The 19,546-nt window shown below is 46.3% G+C and overlaps 2 protein-coding genes across 6 annotated transcripts in view; both read left to right on the top strand.

Moving 5' to 3' along the window:
* The window catches only part of LOC137021427 (inter-alpha-trypsin inhibitor heavy chain H4-like), a 52,689-nt gene that overhangs the window by 23,600 nt on the left and 9,543 nt on the right, over positions 1-19,546 (top strand). Inside the window, exons 17-19 of one of the 5 annotated variants that reach the window (XM_067387825.1) lie at positions 14,440-14,493; positions 14,603-14,704; positions 14,825-14,996. The exons of the other annotated variants lie outside the window; for them this stretch is intronic. Of the exons in view, the coding sequence (XP_067243926.1) occupies positions 14,440-14,493; positions 14,603-14,704; positions 14,825-14,996 (328 nt within the window). The remainder of the gene's footprint in view (positions 1-14,439; positions 14,494-14,602; positions 14,705-14,824; positions 14,997-19,546) is intronic. 5 annotated transcript variants of the gene reach the window in all.
* On the top strand, positions 48-6,057 carry LOC137021430 (inter-alpha-trypsin inhibitor heavy chain H4-like). Its single transcript, XM_067387839.1, has 6 exons — positions 48-282; positions 1,165-1,281; positions 1,388-1,556; positions 1,737-1,847; positions 2,372-2,553; positions 4,696-6,057. Exons 1-6 carry the CDS (start codon positions 241-243, stop codon positions 4,774-4,776), a joined length of 702 nt encoding a protein of 233 aa, XP_067243940.1. The 5' UTR covers positions 48-240; the 3' UTR covers positions 4,777-6,057.

The raw sequence follows: 19,546 nt of genomic DNA, 5'->3' as shown, positions 1-19,546 counted from the left end.
ATCTGACTAAAGCTGTCAAAACCACCAGAGCAGAAAAATATGTATAAAATAAATATGGAAATGAAAATAAATGATAAAAAATGCAACTTCTTGCTTGAAAATGTTAATATGATGAAATATATTGTGAAAACTTCTGCTATTTTGCAATCTTAGGCATGGGTGAAGTTCTACCCCACTCGTGACCAGCAAACAAAGTGTGATGATTGTAGTGAAAATGGTCTGAACGGCAGCCTGATCATTATGTATGGTGTTGAGAAACTAAAACAAATTGGATATCTGGAGGTATGTTGTGAACTTGGTGCTCTTCAGTCACTTTTTACCGAAAAATGTTGAATTTTTAAAAATCACAGATTCATCGGAATGGTATGAAACTTGGTGACTTTTAAGGCATTTGGAATGTGATCACAAAAAACACACACATACACAATTATATACATACAAATGAATTGTTTGGGCTATAACAATACTGCAAAAATGAGTCTTGATTGAAATAAGAGGATAAAATCTTAAAAAAAAAAAAAAAAAAAAAAAATTATAAACCTTGACAAAAAGTAGTATTTGAGAATTTCTAAATATACATTCAAATCCACAACTTAAAAGTAAGTAATTTTGCCTTGCAACATAATAGGGAATTCACAAGCCTCTTTATAGGGAGCTACAGGCATCTAGTGGTTACACCATGGAATTACATTATTTTCTTTCTTTGTGCTCACCAGGTGGTGCTAAAAGAATTTGAGGAAAAAAGGCCAAGTCTCTGTATTCATTAGAATTACTGCATTAATTGAAAAATAAATAAATAAATACAAATAAAAAGATTTTTTTTAAAATATTTTTAATGGGGGAAAATTGACCATAATTATTGCATAAATATTTATTAGTATCATAAAATTCTCTCAAAATACAAAATAAACCAGAAAAAATATTATTGAACAAAAATATATTACATTTCAGGTTTTCGGTCACTTTTGACTGGGAAGAGCACAAGTGTGACTCCAAAATGAGGAGCACCAGAGGGTTAAATTTAAACTCGCATGTTTATGATGACAACTGGAAAGTGTTCACACTGACAGCAATTTACAGCAACAAAATGACCTGAAACATTCATTTTTAGTTAGAACTTTCACATAAGTCTTACTCTCACTTGTCACCTGTCCTCTTTTTCAGGCATCAAATGGCTACTTTGTCCACAACTTTGCACATACAGATATTCAGCACATTCCCAAAAATGTGGTGTTTATCATTGACCAGAGTAGCTCCATGTCAGGCATAAAAATGTCGCAAGTGAACTTCAGTTCTGTTTTACTTGGTGAACTGTTGAATCCTACAATAAAATATTTTTATTTTTCACATAGTTATGGCTTTATAAATTGGAATCATTATGTTTTAGACTCGTTTGGCAATGCTGAAGATTTTGAGTGACCTTGCAGAGGATGACCACTTTGGATTGATTACATTTAGCGATAAAATTAAAACCTGGAAACCTGAACTTCTCAAAGCTACTAAAGGAAATGTGGAAGAAGCAAAGACGTTTGTGGAGGGGATTACAAGTGAAGGATGTAAAGTATTCACCATCAGCCAATTGAACAAAAGCATTTTGACATGATTGACATGACATGATTTCAATAGTAGCATAGCTGATCAAAACTGATCAAAAATATTACACCTACACATCCTAGACTTAAGACCACCCTAGTTTAACTAAATTACCTTTATTTGTAACATTTCTTTCCTTTCAGACACAGACATAAATGCTGCAGTGCTAAAAGCTGTGGACATGATCAACAAACACCATCAAGAAGACTCTGCATCCATCCTGATCCTGTTGACTGATGGAGATCCCAATAGAGGCACAAAACAACTCATTCACTCATGCACACACACTTGTATATTGATAGTTTAGGGTTAAATACTGTGCATATGGACGTAGGCCAGTATGAGCTGTGCGTGTAAACCTCACTCTCCTGACGCTAGAGACTGCGGTCTTTAGCCTCCCACCTCCCATGCGAACGGGCCCGGGTTTGCGGCCCGCCTGGAGCAGGTGGTGTGAACTGGAGGGGCTACATTGGTGCCGTCACCCAGATGGGAGTGAGGTTTAGGGGGGTGAGTGTAACGGACGTAGGCCGGATGAGCTGTGTGTATTAACCTCACTCCCCTGATCTCAAGAGGTGCTACACATAGATACTCTACCTACAGTATTTACTGTATTACAAAGGAAGTCACTTACACACCATTTTTTTTCCTGAAAAGATTGTGCTATGTATACTATGATCCAATAGTCTATACTAAAATATCCAGGAGTATGCATTTAGCAGTAAGATGTCCACTTTTCTTCATTGCCTAAAACCATCTTTCTTTTTTTTTTTGTGAAAAGGTGAGACCGACCAAGTGGAGATTCAGAAAAATGTGAAAAAGGCCATTGATGGAAAATTTCCTTTATACTGTTTGGGTTTTGGGTTTGATGTCACCTTTGAGTTCCTGGAGAAGTTGTCATTGAAAAATAACGGTGATGCTCACAGGATCTATGAGGAATCTGATGCTGATCAACAACTGCAGGTCAGATTTGAAAAAAGAACTCTTTCTGGGTTAGCGACTTGGGTTTGAGTCCAGCTTGGGTCTTTTCCCAATGTGCCATTTGCTGTTGCCAGTGTTAAACATACACTTTAACTTAAATAGTGTAAATACAAGGATATATACAGAAAATTGGCCACTCTGCTCTTGACTGATGTCCACTTTAAATACGAAGGAGTAGCCGATTTAACCAAAAACACTTTCAGCCAGTACTACAACGGTTCTGAGATTATGGTGGCTGGTCGTATCATTGATAGCAGTTTGGACAGTTTCACCTCTGAAGTCACTGCATCATCGGTAAGATAACCACTACCCATCTTAAGACCTACCTTTTTTTTACCCAGGCTTTTTATGACCTACTTTTATTAGCCTGTATTGTATTCTACTGTGTCTATGATGTGTGTGTGCTGTTATGTTTTTGTATTCTGTGATGCTAATTGAATTCTATTTTTTTTATTTTTTTTTATTCTTTTTTATATTACTGTTTTGTTTGCTTGTAAGGTGTCCTTGGGTGTTATGAAAGGTGCCGTTAAATAAAGTGCATTATTATTATTATCCCTTACAGCAGGGATGGGCAACGTCAGTGTGCCGCTGTCCTGCAGAGTTTAGCTCTAACCCTAATCAAACATAACAAGAATCCAATAGAATTCTTGATATCTGTAATTGTTTTTAGTGAAATGTCACTATAGGCTGCCATTCAAATTCAATTGCTGATATCAAGAACTGATTTCTTACTAGCTGAAATTTCACATTTCAGAAATACAATTCTTACTAGTAAAAATCAAAGTTTTTGATACCAAGAATTCAACTGGCACTAGTTGAAACGTCAATTCTTGATATCAACAATTGAATTACTGAAAATGTATTGTATGGAGATAGTTTAGTTAAATTACGGTTATAACTTATATTGTGTTCTTGTTTTTATCCACTATATTACTACAAGCCATACAAGCCTGTTGTACTGTCTGAATAGGGTGGCCATTTCCATAACACCAAAAAGGAGGACACTTTGCGGCATTTAGTGAGGCAAGAATAATTGCATAGGAATCTGGTGTACTTGCAGCAACAATGTACTCATAACACAATTTTTTCGATTATATCGATGGTATCATGATACAGTGATTCTGAAAAAGCCTACTCTATTCATTGCCGGACAATTTGATGTAGACCTAACAGAAGAGGCAAAAAAGTGTTTGTTCACAGTATTTGTATTTATTCAAGACATTGTGATGTCTGTTTCAGAAATGTCTTGCAAAGTGCACAGTGCCTGAAAACATAAAGTTTCTGGACTTCTGGAAAAAAATAAAAAAATAAATAATCTGGCAGACTGGCACAGTGCCAGAAAACATAACATTTCTGGACTTCTGGAAATAACAGAAATACATAAACAAATAATGAATATAAAAAATAAAAAAAAATACACATTTCAGTTCTTAACAAAGAAGTTCACCCTCTGCAGCAGCTCAGACGACAAGAGCACCGAATCGGCATGTTAAAGGTGCTAAAGAGGATGTTTTGTTTTATACATTTTTGCAATATTACTTGAAACTGTCTTTACTAACTTGATAAAAGACTATTTATTAGGTGCACTGAAAGAAATAATATTAATATACATCATCTGTGCACGAGGTAGGGCCTTAAAAACATCAGATTGGTCCTCTGGCTTGTCAATCACTGCCGTGACATTCCTTGTGAGAGACGTGTGCGGCTGCACGCTCCAGTAACTTTCCACACTCCACAGGCGCTGCATGCAATGTTTTTGTCAGGAGACAAGAGTAACAACTGCAGATTATGAGTTACCTGCGGTGAGTCCGACATAATGAATCCATTAACACGACACAGTGAATTCTCGAAAGGAGGGGGGGTTGTTCTTACGCATGCGCTCATTTCAAAAACTCAGTAACAGTCTTTGGTTTCTCAGTCGACGAAAAGATCCTCTTTATCACCTTTAACGGGATGATATGAAGTAGAGAGCACGTTGAGGCTTGTTTACGTTTTAACCAATGATATATCAGATATTCATTTGACACCGCTTTCAGCCAATCATTTGTTTGACCAGAGATCTTACGGCATTAGACGCTATGCTGCTGCGTTCTAATAAAGATTCTACAGCAGTTTTTTTTTTAGGCTGATTCAGCGCAACTACAAAAAGGAGGACAAATGAGTATCCGGCTTGAGGCTGCGGTGGACGCCGGACAAGGGGCTTAAAATCCGGACTGTCCGGCCAAAATCCGGACATGGCCACCCTACGTCCGAATGATGGCCAAAACTATACAAATGAGTTTTATGATGTTTATTGTACTTCACACAAAAGTTGAAGTGTCCGTTTTCACTCTAGAAAATCACTGTAAAAGCTTAATAAACAACACAGTGGAAGTGCATTCAAATATTATCCATAAACTCTCTCTTTCCCTTGTATTATCACCAATAGCGAAGAACACAACACATCACTCTCTGTTTTGTATTGTCCCTTTCATTAAGCATTCCAGTGTGAAATGATTCGCTCACATAAATGAATTTCGGCAGAACTGAGGGAGCATTTTCCTGGAAAACCAAGTTAATCCACCTCGTCTTCAGTGGCTCAGATTTAGGGAGTAAATGGAGAGAGCTATGTGGATTAATCCATCCAGCTATAGAACACCTAAAACGCTTGGGAGACATTCTCATCAGTGCAGCAATGGCAGACTCACTGAGAACGCGCTCAGGGTGGTTCTATGTTCAAAAAGCAGTGTCTTTCAACACTCGTGGGCGGGGCCTGTGGCTTTTGTGACATCACACTGCCAGGGATCTGGAAACGGCTTGTTCTGAGACACTGCTTATGATTTATGCAACCCGATCTCACGGAAATTCGTACGTATTTTACGAGGTGGCTAAATCGTATGAATTCATACAACCTCACTCGTACTAATTCATACGTTTTTTGCTAAATCGTATGTATTTTACAAGTTGACAAATTCGTATGAATTCATACCCCAAACCCCGCCCCTAAACCTAACCGTCACTGGGGTTAAGACAAATCGTACAAATTCGCACGAGTGAGGTCGTATGAATTTATACGAAATAACCACCTCGTGGAATAAGGTTGTGTTGGTCGAATTGGTCGTGAGATAGCGTTGGATTTATGGGGATTAAAAAAAAGGAGTTGGTGGATTTTTATCACTATAGGGTGGTTGTGTACACACACTGCCAACACACATTTATGTCCAAACACCATGCAAAAGTAAATTTTGCATAATAGGTCCCCTTTAAGGTTGCTGAAGGACAGCGGCACTCCAGGCACTCCCTGCCATAAAGACTAACATTTAAAGTTATAAGAATAGTTTGTCCACAAATTCTGTAATAATTTACACATGTCTTTCCAGCTTGTAAGCTATTATAATATTTAGGTTGTTATTCACTCATAATCATGATGTGAATATACTTAATTCTCCTTTTGTGTTCAATGAAAAAACAACAACATCAGAATACATCAGAATAAGTTTGGAATGACTTGTGGTGAGTAAATAATGACAGGCATTGTCATTTTTTCCCTGTGCATTATTCCTTTTAAATCACCGTTTAGATCAGGGTTCCTCAAAGTCAGCACTGGAGGGCCACTGTCCTGTTCAGTTTAGTTCAGACTTCAGACCCTGATCAAAAATGTTCTATCTCTGAAGACCTTGATCATCTTGTTCAGGTGTGTTTGATTAGGGCTGGAACTAAACTCTGCAAGGCAGTGGCCCTCTACGTCCAGATTTTAGGAACCTTGCACTAGACCATGAAAATTTAAACTTCTGACCTTAATTTTCTCTGTTTCAGAAAAAAACTAAGATGGCATATCATTTTAGTGTACCTATACAGAAACTAAACAGTAAAAAACCTGGACAGGAGAACTTTACTGAAAGATTATGGGCCTTCCTTACAGTAAAGCAGCTACTGGAGAAAGAGTAAATATACATTCTGTACTTCTTTTATCTCTGTATGTATGAAACATAGCATTACTGAATATTCATTTGTGGATTTTTCTGTATGTCAGAGTGACTCTACAAGGCCAGGAAAAAGATGATGCAAAGAAAAAAGCCCTTGATCTTTCTCTGAAATACAAATTTGTCACACCGCTTACATCAATGGTGGTCACCAAACCACAGGATCAGCAAATACAGGTTGTCAACAAACCCAGAGAGGGAAAGAAACCAAATATGCATACCCAACCAACATCATCAAGTAAGATAAAATAAAGAAAAAGAGCTGTTGGATATGTAATTGTTTTATGAGAATAATCTTCACACCATGATATTTTGCTAGTGACCCAGGTGAAAAACAAAACAAAAGTAAATTTCTATAATATACTTAAAGTGCTCTATTTTCGCACACTAATTTTGTACTTAATATACTAAAATTTCTTCTTTAGTAGTACTATAACATCTAAGTGCACTGAAATGTGATATTTTGAGACACCATATATATTTAAAAAATATATTTAGATACCATTTATAGTATAGTTCAACTTTGATCACAGGAATGAATTACATTTTAAAATCTATTAAAACTGTCAGTGTTGGTTGCAGGCAATGATAGGAAAGTCAGGATCTATGTGCAGCAATACATTTAATAAAACAAAACTCAAAATAACTCAATACACAGGCAGACAGGAACAGAGCAACACAATAAAAACTAACTGAAAACAGAACCTAATCGTGACAAAAACAGAAAAATGTTTGCAATGAAAAATTGTAATGAAAATCATTTTAAATATCTTACAGAACTGGATGATGATTGTCCTATGGAGCGAGGAGGAGGTACTGTATATCATTTCCCTTTCTATGACTGCTTTTAATGTGACACTGAAATCCCTACACAAACTTATTCCTAATTCAATTTACTTTCATTATAGCCTCCTGAGACCCATAGATTTTTTTAAAATCATTACATTGTATAAGTCTGATTTTTTTCTTATTAATATTTTATGATATGTCTTATGTAGAGGACACTAGGAAGGAAAATGAAAACTAGACTCTATAACCGAAAAAAAAAAAAAAAAAAAAATTAATATTACATTTTCCTATTCAGTATATCAGTCAATTTTTAGGTTCCAGGCTATATTTTCTATAACTTGTACTCTGTAAAACAGATATGTTGGAAAAAGAGATGTTTAGAAAATGTTTATATTTTGCATTTTTGTATGTATCTAGTGCCTGCATGTGATTTTTCATGATTATATTTCCATACGTCTTTTCATGATCTAATTTCCATGCAACATCATCATATTAGAATGATTTCTGAAGGATCATGTGACACTGAAGACTAAAGTAATGATTCTGAAAATTCAGCTTTGATCACAGGAATAAATTACATTTTAAAATCTATCAGAACTGTTAGTGTTGGTTGCAGGGAATGATGGGAAAGTCAGGATCTATGTGCAGCAATACTTTTAATAAAACAAAACGTACTCGGTTACTAACGTAACCTCGGTTCCCTGAGATACGGAACGAGTACTGCGTATGGGGAAAAGTCTCCCTTTTTCCCCGTCACTGAAGCCTTTTTCAATAACGCAGTGTAACTGCATCGTCATTGGTTCACTCATAGACAAGTCGTTGAACCAATGACGGCGCGGCATAGCTGCGCGTCCTATGGCGAGAGAGCGCGCGAACTTTCCCGCCGAAATGGGCGGGGCAAAGGGCTATATAAGCAGGCGTTTCGCCATAGGATTTCAGGCCAATCGACTGAAGCGTCGACACTGAAGCCGCAGCCTCGTGGCACGGCAAGTAACGCAGTACTCGTTCCGTATCTCAGGGAACCGAGGTTACGTTAGTAACCGAGTACGTTCCCTTTTGATACTTCACTCGTACTGCGTATGGGGAACGAATTCAACCGCGCCGTGCCACAGCAGGGAACGACATAACTTGTTCTGGACGCCGAAGGGGGACCGAGAGAGCAAGTAGGAAGGCAAAGCCGTCGTAACTCTTGTTACACTACAAGAGGAGATAACTCCTGTTCGGTGCGAGATGAAACTCGAAGAGGCCATCTAGTTACACCGAGAGGACCCGGGCTTGCAAGACCGGAACGTCCAGATGATAGAATCTGATAAAAGTGGATGGCGAGGACCAGCCGGCCGCCTCACAGATGTCTTTAATGGAAACTCCATTAGACCAAGCCCAGGAGGAAGCCATTCCTCTGGTGGAATGAGCCCTAACTCCTAAGGGGCATTGCATGTCCAAGGAAGAGTAACAGAGATTAATCGCGTCAACTATCCAACGCGAGAGACGTTGTTTTGAGACCGAAGACCCCTTGGTGCGGCCACCAAAACAGACAAAGAGCTGATCTGACTGCCTGAAAGGCTGCGATCGCTCTACATAGGTCCTCAATGCCCTGACAGGGCAGAGTAACTCCAGCTCCTGTTCATCCGTGGAGGGAGGAAGAGCAGAGAGCGAAATGACCTGAGCTCTAAACGGAGTAGAGAGCACTTTGGGTACGTAGCCATGTCTAGGTTTCAGCACGACTTTAGAGTCGTTAGGCCCAAATTCGAGGCACGCAGGGCTCACAGAGAGGGCCTGCAAGTCGCCAACGCGCTTGACCGATGCTAGAGCAAGTAGCAGAGCGGTTTTCAGGGTTAACGGCCTGAGTTCAGCTGAACTCAGCGGCTCAAAGGGGGGACCTTTGAGAGCCCTAAGGACCAAGGAAAGGTCCCAAGTGGGAACAGTAAGGGGACGAGGAGGATTTAACCGCCTAGAACCCCTCAGGAAACGAACCACAAGGCTGTTTCGACCCACTGACTGGCCAGCGATAGGAGCATGAAACGCCGAGATGGCTGCTACGTATACCTTGAGCGTTGAGGGGGAGCGCCCCAGATCCAAACGCTCCTGTAAGAAGGACAGTATCGGAGATACGTCACATCCTACGGGGTCTATGTTGCGTGTAGAACACCAACCAACAAAGACCGACCATTTCTGGGCGTAGAGGCGTCTCGTGGACGGAGCTCTTGCCTGAGATATGGTCTCTAGTACGTCCCTGGGAAGGTTAGTCGGCTCCCATCGAGGGACCAGAGATGTAGAGCCCAGAGCTCTGGCTGTGGGTGCCAGATTGTTTTGTTCGCCTGAGAGAGGAGGTCCCGCCTCAGGGGAATGGGCCATGGGGCTCTCGTGGAGAGCCTGAACAGCTCTGAGGACCAAGTCTGGCTCCTCCAGAGCGGGGCCACTAGGAGGACTCTGTGTCTGTCTTCCCTGACTCGCCTGATGACCTGCGGGATCAGTGCGATCGGGGGAAATGCGTACAGGAGTGTGCTGGGCCAGGTGTGGGCCAACGCATCTACTTCCTTTGAGAAATATGTTGGGCAATGAGAGTTGTCTTCTGAGGCGAAGAGGTCTATCTCCGCCCTCCCGAAGAGGTCCCATATCCTGAGAACCATCTGGGGATGGAGCATCCACTCGTCTGAGGGGACGTTGCTCCGGGATAACATATCTGCACCCAGGTTGGTTTTGCCAGGTATATGAGTCGCCCTGAGCGACCGAAGCCTTGGTGTTGCCCACTCCAGAAGACGTTTCGCCAGAGCGCATAAGAGGCTGGACGAAAGACCACCCTGGTGGTTTATATATGACACCACAGTCATGCTGTCCGATTGGACTAAGACGTGGCGTCCCGTCAAGTGAGCCTGGAAAACTTGCAGGGCTTTCATCACTGCCAACATTTCGAGGCAGTTGATATGGAGATGGCTTTCCTCGTGGGACCACGAGCCGAAGGCCGGTCTGCCCTCTCACAGAGCCCCCCAACCTGAGTTGGATGCGTCCGTCGAGAGCACCGTCCTTCGTGACACTGCCTGTAGGGGTACCCCAAGACTGAACCAAGCAGGGTTCATCCAAGGTTTCAGGGCTAAAAGACAGGCCCGATTGACCTTGAGACAAAAGCGGCCGTGCCGCCAGGCATGTGGGGGGACCCGGGATTTCAGCCAGAACTGTAGCTGCCGCATCCGAAGAAGGCCGAGCTGCAGAACTGGGGAGGCGGAAGCCATCAGCCCTAAGAGCCTCTGGAAGAGCTTCAGAGGAAGGTAGGCTTTGTTCTTGATGGAAGCCGCGAGCTGCTGTACTGCCAGGGCGCGCTCTGGCGAGACCACCGCCGCCATGCGGACTGAGTCTAAAACTGCCCCCAGAAACGAAATGCGTTGGCTGGGGAGCAGTGAGCTCTTGGCTAAGTTGACCCTGAGACCCAGGCATTGCAAATGGCTGAGGAGTACGGATCTGTGGTGTTCCAGCTCGACTCGCGAATGGGCCAGAACGAGCCAATCGTCGAGATAATTCAGAACCCGGATTCCCATCTGTCTCAGAGGGGAAAGCGCCGCGTTCATGCACTTGGTGAAAGTGCGAGGAGCCAGAGACAGCCCGAAGGGCAGGACCGTGTATTGGTACGCCACTCCCTCAAATGCGAATCTCAAGAATCGTCTGTGAAGGGGGGCTATCTGGATGTGAAAATATGCATCTTTCAGATCCAGCGAACAGAACCAGTCCTCGTGACAAATCTGTGCGAGGATCTGCTTCAACGTCAGCATTCTGAACTTCCGTCTCATGAGGGAGCGGTTCAAAAGTCTGAGATCTAGGATGGGCCTGAGGCCGCCATCCTTTTTGGGGACCAGAAAGTAACGGCTGTAAAAGCCTGACTCGCTTTCTGAAGGGGGAACTATTTCTATAGCCCCTTTCTTCAGTAAAGTCATGACCTCGGCCTGGAGGACAGGGGCGTCGTCCGGGTTCACCAAGGTTTGAAGCACCCCTCCAAAGCGAGGGGGCCGTCGTGCAAATTGGAGCGAGTAGCCCTGCTTTATGATCCCTAGGATCCAACTTGACACGTCGGGGATGGCCTGCCAGGCCTCGGCCCGAGTGACAAGGGGTTGAATGATGTCGGGTGATAGGCCGCTGGGAAGGGGGCCGTGCACCGAAGGGGGTGGAAGAGGAAATTTTCTCTCTTTTTGAGGAAGTAAAATGGTGTTCACCGTGAGAACGGCGTTTTGTTTGGGCGCAACAAGTGTGGGCCCATTTACAACACAGAGCATTTCTCCCGCGCCCGGGTTTAAACGAGGCGGAGGGGAGACTGCACGAGGGAGCTTTCGGGGTGGTCCGGTCATAACGAGACATTCCCCGACCCTCTTCCTTCCTGCTATTGGATCAGGACGTCTTCGGAGTCACCGGGTCCAGCACAATCTTGGGCCGGGGTCCCTGGCGTCTCGGGAAGGAGGATTGGCGCTTAGCAGGGCGAGGGCGCTGACGATGCTCCTTAGGCGGTGCTGCTTGAGAGGCGGATGGTGCAGGCTTGGTCTGCTGAGCCGGCGCAGTCCTGGGGCGGCTGGGAGCAGACGCGGAGCTGGAGCGCTTAGGCAGAAAGTGTCTCATGGCCTGAGACGACTTCTGTGCTGCTGTGAAGCGCTCAGTGAAGCTATCCACCGCTGGCCCAAAAAGACCGGAAGGGGAGACTGGGGCGTCCAGAAAGGCCGTCTTATCCAGGTCCTTAATTTCCGTAAGGTTGAGCCAAAGATGGCGCTCAAGTACAACCAGGCTGGCCATGGAACGCCCAATGGCCTGGGCAGTGGCCTTCGTGGCCCGCAGGGCTAGATCGGTGGAGCTGCGGAGATCCTTGAAGGCAGGTGCATAAGTGCCGGACTCGTCCAAGGAGCGGAGGAGTTTAGCCTGGAACACCTGGAAGATCGCCATGGTGTGAAGCGCCGAAGCAGCTTGGCCAGCAGAGGTGTAGGCCCTTCCAGCCAGTGTAGAGGTGGTTCTGCAGGGCTTGGAAGGCAGGGCTCTTTTAGTTTTCCATCCCACAGCCGCGGGAGGACAAAGGTGAGCTGCCACCGCTTCATCCAGGGGCGGCAAGTGCTCATAGCCCTTTTCTTCTGCGCCGTTGACAGCAGTGAGGGCAGAACGGTGCGTAGTGTGGAGGCGGGAGGAGTACGGAGTGCGCCACGACTTCGTAAGCTCCTCGTGCACCTCAGGAAGAAACGGAGCGGAACGCTGGCGAGGGGCTTGGCGACGGCCTGGCAGGAACCACTCATCCAGGCGGCCGCTGATGGCTCCTCCGGCGGGGCCCAGTCGAGGTCTAACTCCTCCACTGCTCTGGATAGGATGCGGAAGAGCTCGGCATCCATACCCTGGCCGTGTTCAATGGGCTCCAGAGGAGGCGGGGGAGCGGGTTCGTCCGGCTCGCCAGCCCATCCTTCCGCTTCAGAAGCCGCAAGAGACATGGAGTCGTCTGGCTCTTCGTCGGATCCTCCAAACGAGACGAGGTCGCTCGCATCTGCAGAGGGACGCTGCTCTGGTCGGGAGAACAGGACGGGAGATTGTTCTCTAGAGGGAGAAGGCGAGGCACGCGGGGGCTGGGCCGGCGTGAGCTCGCACGACTCCGGGCGCCGAGTCGCTCTACCCCGCTGTCTTTTCCTGGCCGGCTCGCGGGAGGAAGGAGACGGGAGAGCGCGAGCGGCGAGATCGCCTTCAGTGAAGAAGGCGACCCGCGAGCGCAGAGAACCGAGGCTCATGCTCTCGCAGTGCGGGCATGAGGCTCCAGCGAGCGCGCCGTCGGCGTGGGACTTGCCTAGGCACGCGACACACTCGCTGTGTCCGTCGTCGTCGTGCAGAGGGGCTCTGCACGTGCCACAGGAGTGGCGCGGCATTTGAAGCAACGCCGCCGCCGTTATAACGGCGATTGTGGGGGCTCTTTTAGAGCGGCGAGGGCCGCGGAAGCTCTTTTAGAGTGGTAGAACCGCTGGAGGAACGCTCTTTTAGAACGGCAGAAGCAGCGGGAGAAACTCTCAGAGGCGCGCCGGATGGCGGCAGGAGACACGCTGAGAAGGCGGCCGGAAGCGGGAGCGGGAGGCGGGCGTCTCGAGGACGGCGCTCAGGGCGGCAGTCAGCGAGGGCGCCGGCGCTGTCTCCGACCCGCAAGTTCAGCTGGGTCCGCTGCGGGGCCTCTTCAGACGGCGGCGGGAGCTTCTGAAGGCGGCGAGCTTCCTCAGGCTTCAGGCGGAGATCAGCGAAGAGATGTGTTGTCGTCGCTGAAGGAGAAAGGACTGAAATCCTATGGCGAAACGCCTGCTTATATAGCCCTTTGCCCCGCCCATTTCGGCGGGAAAGTTCGCGCGCTCTCTCGCCATAGGCCGCGCAGCTATGCCGCGCCGTCATTGGTTCAACGACTTGTCTATGAGTGAACCAATGACGATGCAGTTACACTGCGTTATTGAAAAAGGCTTCAGTGACGGGGAAAAAGGGAGACTTTTCCCCATACGCAGTACGAGTGAAGTATCGAAAGGGAACTCAAAATAACACAATACACAGGCAAACAGGAACAGAGCAACACAATAAAAACTAATCGTGACAAAAACAGAAAAAAAAAGTTATTTTAAATTGCAATGAAAAACCTTTCAAATATCTTACAGAACTGGATGATGATGGCGATGTTATAGAGCGAGGAGGAGGTACTGTATATCATTTCCCTTTCTATGACCATGCTTTTAATGTGACACTGAAATCCCTATGCAAACTTAGTCCTAATTCAATTTACTTTCATTATAGCCTCCTGAGACCCATACATTTTTTTAAAAATCATTACATTGTATAAGGTTTTTTCTTATTAATATATTATGATATGTCTTATGTAGAAAGAAAATGAAAACTAGACTCTATAACCAAAACAATGTTTTTTATATTACATTTTTCTATTCAGTATATCAGTCAAGTTTTAGGTTCCAGGCTATATTTTCTATAACTTGTCCTCTGTAAAACAGATATGTTGGGGAAAAAAAAGATGTTTAGAAAATTTGTTGTATGTATCTAGTGCCTGCATGTGATTTTTCATGATTATATTTCCTTATTTCCTTTCATGATCTTATTTCCATGCCAAATTCTTACTCACATTTAGCCATGGCACCATTACCAAGTACAACTCAGAAACCTGTCACAACCTCTCCTCCATGTATGTTGGTCTTATTTATGTATTAGTTTTATCTTGTATAGTGCATCTGGTTTTCATCTGACATCATATTTCACTATTTTAATTTCTTCTTTCTCTTTTGGTACTTCAGTGAAGAGCATTAGGATTTTGAAATCTTCTGGTAATGCTAAGCCTCTTTGTTACGATGTTCCTCTTGCTCAGAAAGTCAGACTCCTACAAAATGACGTATCAGGTCAGATATCCAGCGTGTTCTAGTACAGTTTAGTTAAATGAACAGTATTATTCCATTGCTTTTATTTTTTCTTTTCTGTTTAAGCACAATCTCACTGTGATGTTTGTCTATACTCTGCAGAGTTTTCTATGAACGGGCAGCTTGATTCAGAGAACGGCTTCAGTCAGATTGCAATTCATTACAAAATGCATCACCATCTGCTGCTCAGCACTAGTGAGATTTCCTACTTTGATGGACAGGACACTGTGAAGTTTTCATGGGATCAAGGCCTCACCCACCATGAGACAGAACAGTAATATTAAACTGTTTGTTGAATAAATCTTCAAGAATATTTTTTAACACAACTATAAAAAAACACTTATTGTGTTCAAATGTTAATTTGAGAATTTACATAATGTTATTACAAAATATTAATTTATAACTCCTTAGTTCCCTTTCGATACTTCACTCGTACTGCGTATGGGGAAAGGTCTCCTTTTTCCCCGTTACTGAAGCCTTTTTCAATAACGCAGTGTAACTGCATCGTCATTGGTTCACTCATAGACAAGTTGTTGAACCAATGACGGCGCGGCATAGCCGCTCGGCCTATGGCGACAAAGCCCGTGAATATTCCCGCCGAAATGGGCGGGGCCGGGGTAGCTATATAAGCAGGCGCGTCGCCATAGGATTTCAGTTCTCTCTCCTTCAGCGACGACTACATATTACTCTTTGCTGATTTCCGGCTGAAGCCTTCGCCGCCTGGAAGAAGCTCGCCTGGGAGAAGTTCTTGCCGCCGTTGAAGAGGCTCCCGCAGCGGACTGAGCTGAGACCGCGCGAACGAAGACAGCGCCGGCGCCCTCGCAGACTGCCGCTTCGAGCGCCGCTCTCGAGCCGCCCGCTTCCGGCCGCCTCTCAGCGCGTCTCCTGCCGCCAATCGCCGTTTTCACGGCGGTGGCGTTGCCTACAATGCCGCGCCACAACTGTGGCACATGCAGAGCCAATCGCTCGGCGGATCTTCGTTCTCTAGCAGCTGTTCACCGCGCCGCCCTCGTGCCGCCTTCAGCATCTGAGAGCATTCAGCTTATTCCATGCCGTCTTCCGTCAGGTGAGTACAGAGCTTATTTTTCTACTTTCTCGCTGGCGTTTGCTTCAAATGCCGTCTCCGAACGCGTTATTTGCCGGGTCCTCCCCCGCAAACCGCGCTCGTTGAGGATGCGAGCTCTCGCTCTCTCAGCTGAATTTGACATGATGCTCTCCCCTGACTTAGGCGAGACTCGTGATACATTTTCTATCTGAGTGAGTTTATTTCTCCCTATGTGCGTCGCTCGCCGGTCCCTCCCCCGCGAGCCGCGTTAATCCAGATATATGACATGTCTTTCTTCCCTAGCTTGGGTGAGAAAGATGTTATATGATTAATTTAATGGAGCATCCTTCTGCTGTTTGCACTGAGTCTTCTCTATGCGTTGTTCGCCGGTTCTGCCCGCGAGCCGCGTTTATTGAGAAATATAACAATATAACAATCTCTCAGCTGAATTTGACATGATGCTCTTGACTTAGGCGAGACTCATGATACATTTTCTATTTGTGTGAGTGTATTTTTCCTTATCTCAATGCGCGTCGCTCGCCGGTTCCGCCCCGCAAGCCGCGTCGATTGAGAAATATAACGTGACCTTCTCCCCCGACTCGGGCGAGAAACATGTTTTTATACTGTATTAATGGAGCTGATTCTGCTGTTTGCGCTGAGTTTTTCTATGCGTTGCTTGCCGGTTCTGCCCCGCAAGCCGCTTCATTGAGAAATATAACATGTCGCTCTCCCCCTGTCTTAGGTGAGACCTATGTTATTTATATTCAGCATATCAGTTGATGTAGCATATTATTCCAGTCTCTCTGCGTGTCGTTTGCCGGCCCTGCCCCTGCAAGCCACGTTCATGAGGATGTATGCGCTCACTGAAAGCGAGCTCAATGCTCACTTGTGCTTGGTGGAACTAACATGCTCATTATGCTGGACCTCTGTTCATGTGACTTACTGGCTCTGTCCTGCAAGCCATGTTCATTGAGGTAGAGCGGTCTCACTTCCGACAACGCTCTGTGGAATATATCTTGATGCTCTCCCCTGACTCAGGTGGGATACATGTATATTTTTCCAAGAAGCATATATCTGTTTACTGAGTTTCTCAGCGTGTCGTTTGCCGGTTTCACCCCGCAAGCCACGTTCATGAGGATGCATGAGCATTTCTAAAAACTAGCCGGTATGCAGGCCCCCCCTTCCAGTGGCCCGCCAACCGGCACCATTCAACCCCTTGTCACGCGGGCCTGGCAGGCCATCCCCGGAGTATCAAGGGGGTTCTGGGGATAATATCTCAAGGCTACTCGCTCCAGTTTGCTCGCAGACCCCTGCGTTTTTGCGGGGTGCTTCCCACTTCAGTAAACACGGACGACGCTCACGTCCTCCGAGCCGAAGTGATGTCTCTGTTCGAGAAGGGGCCTATAGAAATGGTCTCCCCTCAGAGAGCGATTTACAGCCATTACTTCCTCATTCCCTAGAGTGATGGCGGTCTTAGATCCATCTTAGACCTCAGACTCCTGAACCTTTCCCTCATGAGATGGAAGTTCAAGATGTTAACGCTGAAACAGATCCCCGTGCAGGTTTGCCCCGGGGACTGGTTCTGCTTGCTGGACCTGAAAAATGCATACTTTCACATCCAGATAGCCCCCCATCTCAGGCGATTCTTGAGATTCGCATTCGAAGGCGTGGCTTGCCAATATATGGTCCTTCCATTCGGGCTGTCCCTAGCTCCTCGCACTTTTACCAAGTGCATGAACATGGCGCTTTCCCCACTGAGACAGTTGGGAATCCGGGTTCTCAATTTTCTCGACGACTGGCTCATCCTAGCCCAGTCACGAGCTGAGCTGGAGCATCACAGATCCGTGCTACTCAGCCACATGGAGTGTCTGGGTCTCAGGGTCAACTTTGCCAAGAGCTCACTGCTCCCCAGCTAACGTATAATGTTCCTGGGTGCAGTATTCAACTCAGCCCGTATGACGGCTGTAGTATCGCCAGAGCACGCTCTGGCCATTCAGCAGCTCGCGGCATTGGTCAGGAACAGAGCCTATCTCCCTCTGAAGTACTTCCAGAGGATGCTAGGGCTGATGGCTTCTGCCTTCCCGGTTCTGCAGCTCGGCCTTCTTACGGATGCGGCCTTTGCAATACTGGTTGAAGTTCCGGGTCCCTCCTCACGCCTGGCGGCACGGCCGCCTGCGTTTCGGGGTCAATCAGGCCTGTTAGACAGCTCTGAAACCCTGGATGAACCCTGTATGGTTCAGTCAAGGTGTACCCCTATAGGCGGTGTTCAGAAGAACGGTGCTCTCAACAGATGCACCCAACACAGGTTGGGGTGCTCTTTGCAAGGGCAGACCGGCCTTCGGCTCGTGGTCTCATGAAGAAGCCATCTGCACATCAACTGCCTCAATGTTGGCAGTGATTCGAGCCCTTCGCGCCTTTTAGACACACCTGACGGGACGCAACGTCTTAAGTCCAGTCGGACAGCATGACAATGGTGTCATACATAAATCGCCAGGGTGGTCTTTCGTCCAGCCGCTTATGCGCTCTGGCGAAGCGTCTTCTGGAATGGGCATTACCAAGGTTTCAGTCACTCAGAGTGACTCACACAACCGGGAGAACAAACTTGGGAGCAGATATGCTATCCCGGAGCAATGTCCCCTCAGACGAGTGGATGCTCCACCCCCAGACGGTTCTCACGATCTGGGAGTTCTTCGGGAAGGCAGAGGTAGACCTCTTCGCCTCAAGACAACTCTCACTGCCCAATTTATTTCTCGGAGGACATTGCGCTTGCTCACATCTGGCCCAGCACCCTCCTTTACGCTTTTCCCCCGATTGCTCTGATCTTGCAGATCATCAGATGAATCAGGGAAGACAAGCACAGAGTTCTCCTGGTGGCCCTGCTCTAGAGGAGCCAAGTTTGGTCCTCAGAGCTGTTCAGGCTTTCCACGAAAGCCCCGTGGCTGATCCCCCTGAGACGGGACCTCCTCTCTCAGGCGAACAGGACGACGGGAGCCTGCTAACCTCCCCAGGGATGTGCTGAATACCATTTCTCAGGCGAGAGCTCCGTCCACGAGACGCCTCTACACCCAGAAATGGTCGGTCTTTGTTGACTGGTGTTCTACACGCAACATAGACCCAGTGGAGTGTGACGTATCTCCGATACTGTCTTTTCTCCAGGAGCGTTTGAGTCTGGGTCGCACACCTTCAACGCTCAAAGTTTACGTAGCAGCCATTGCAGCGTTTCACGCTCCTATTGCTGGCCAGTCAGTGGGACGAAACAACCTCCTGGTGTGTTTCTTGAGAGGTTCTAGGCGATTAAATCCTCTCACTGTTCCCACCTGGGACCTCTCTTTGGTCCTCAGAGCTCTTAAAGGGCCTCCCTTTGAGCCACTGCGTTCAGCTGACCTCAGGCCCCTGATGCTCAAAACCACTCTGCTACTTGCACTAGCATCGGTTAAGCGAGTTGGTGACTTGCAGGCCCTCTCCGTGAGCCATGCATGCCTTGAGTTCGGGCCCAACGACTCCAAAGTCGTTTTGAAACCTAGGCATGGCTTCGTCCCTAAGGTGGTCTTGACTCCATTCAGAGCACAGGTCATTTCCCTCTCAGTGCTTCCTCCCTCGTCGGACAAGCGAGAGCTGGAATTGCTCTGCCCCGTCAGGGCATTAAGGACCTACGTTGAGCGATCACAGCTTTTCCGGCAATCCGATCAGCTCTTTATCTGCTTTGGTGGCTGCACCAAAGGGTCTTCAGTCTCAAAGCAACGTCTTGCGTGTCGGATAGTCGATGCTATCACTCTTTG

This window comes from Chanodichthys erythropterus, chromosome 6 (genome assembly GCF_024489055.1).
Source record: "Chanodichthys erythropterus isolate Z2021 chromosome 6, ASM2448905v1, whole genome shotgun sequence".
NCBI classification, from domain to species: domain Eukaryota; kingdom Metazoa; phylum Chordata; class Actinopteri; order Cypriniformes; family Xenocyprididae; genus Chanodichthys; species Chanodichthys erythropterus.
The sequence above is the reverse complement of the archived record's forward strand: the minus strand, read 5'-3'. Positions and strand labels throughout refer to the sequence as shown.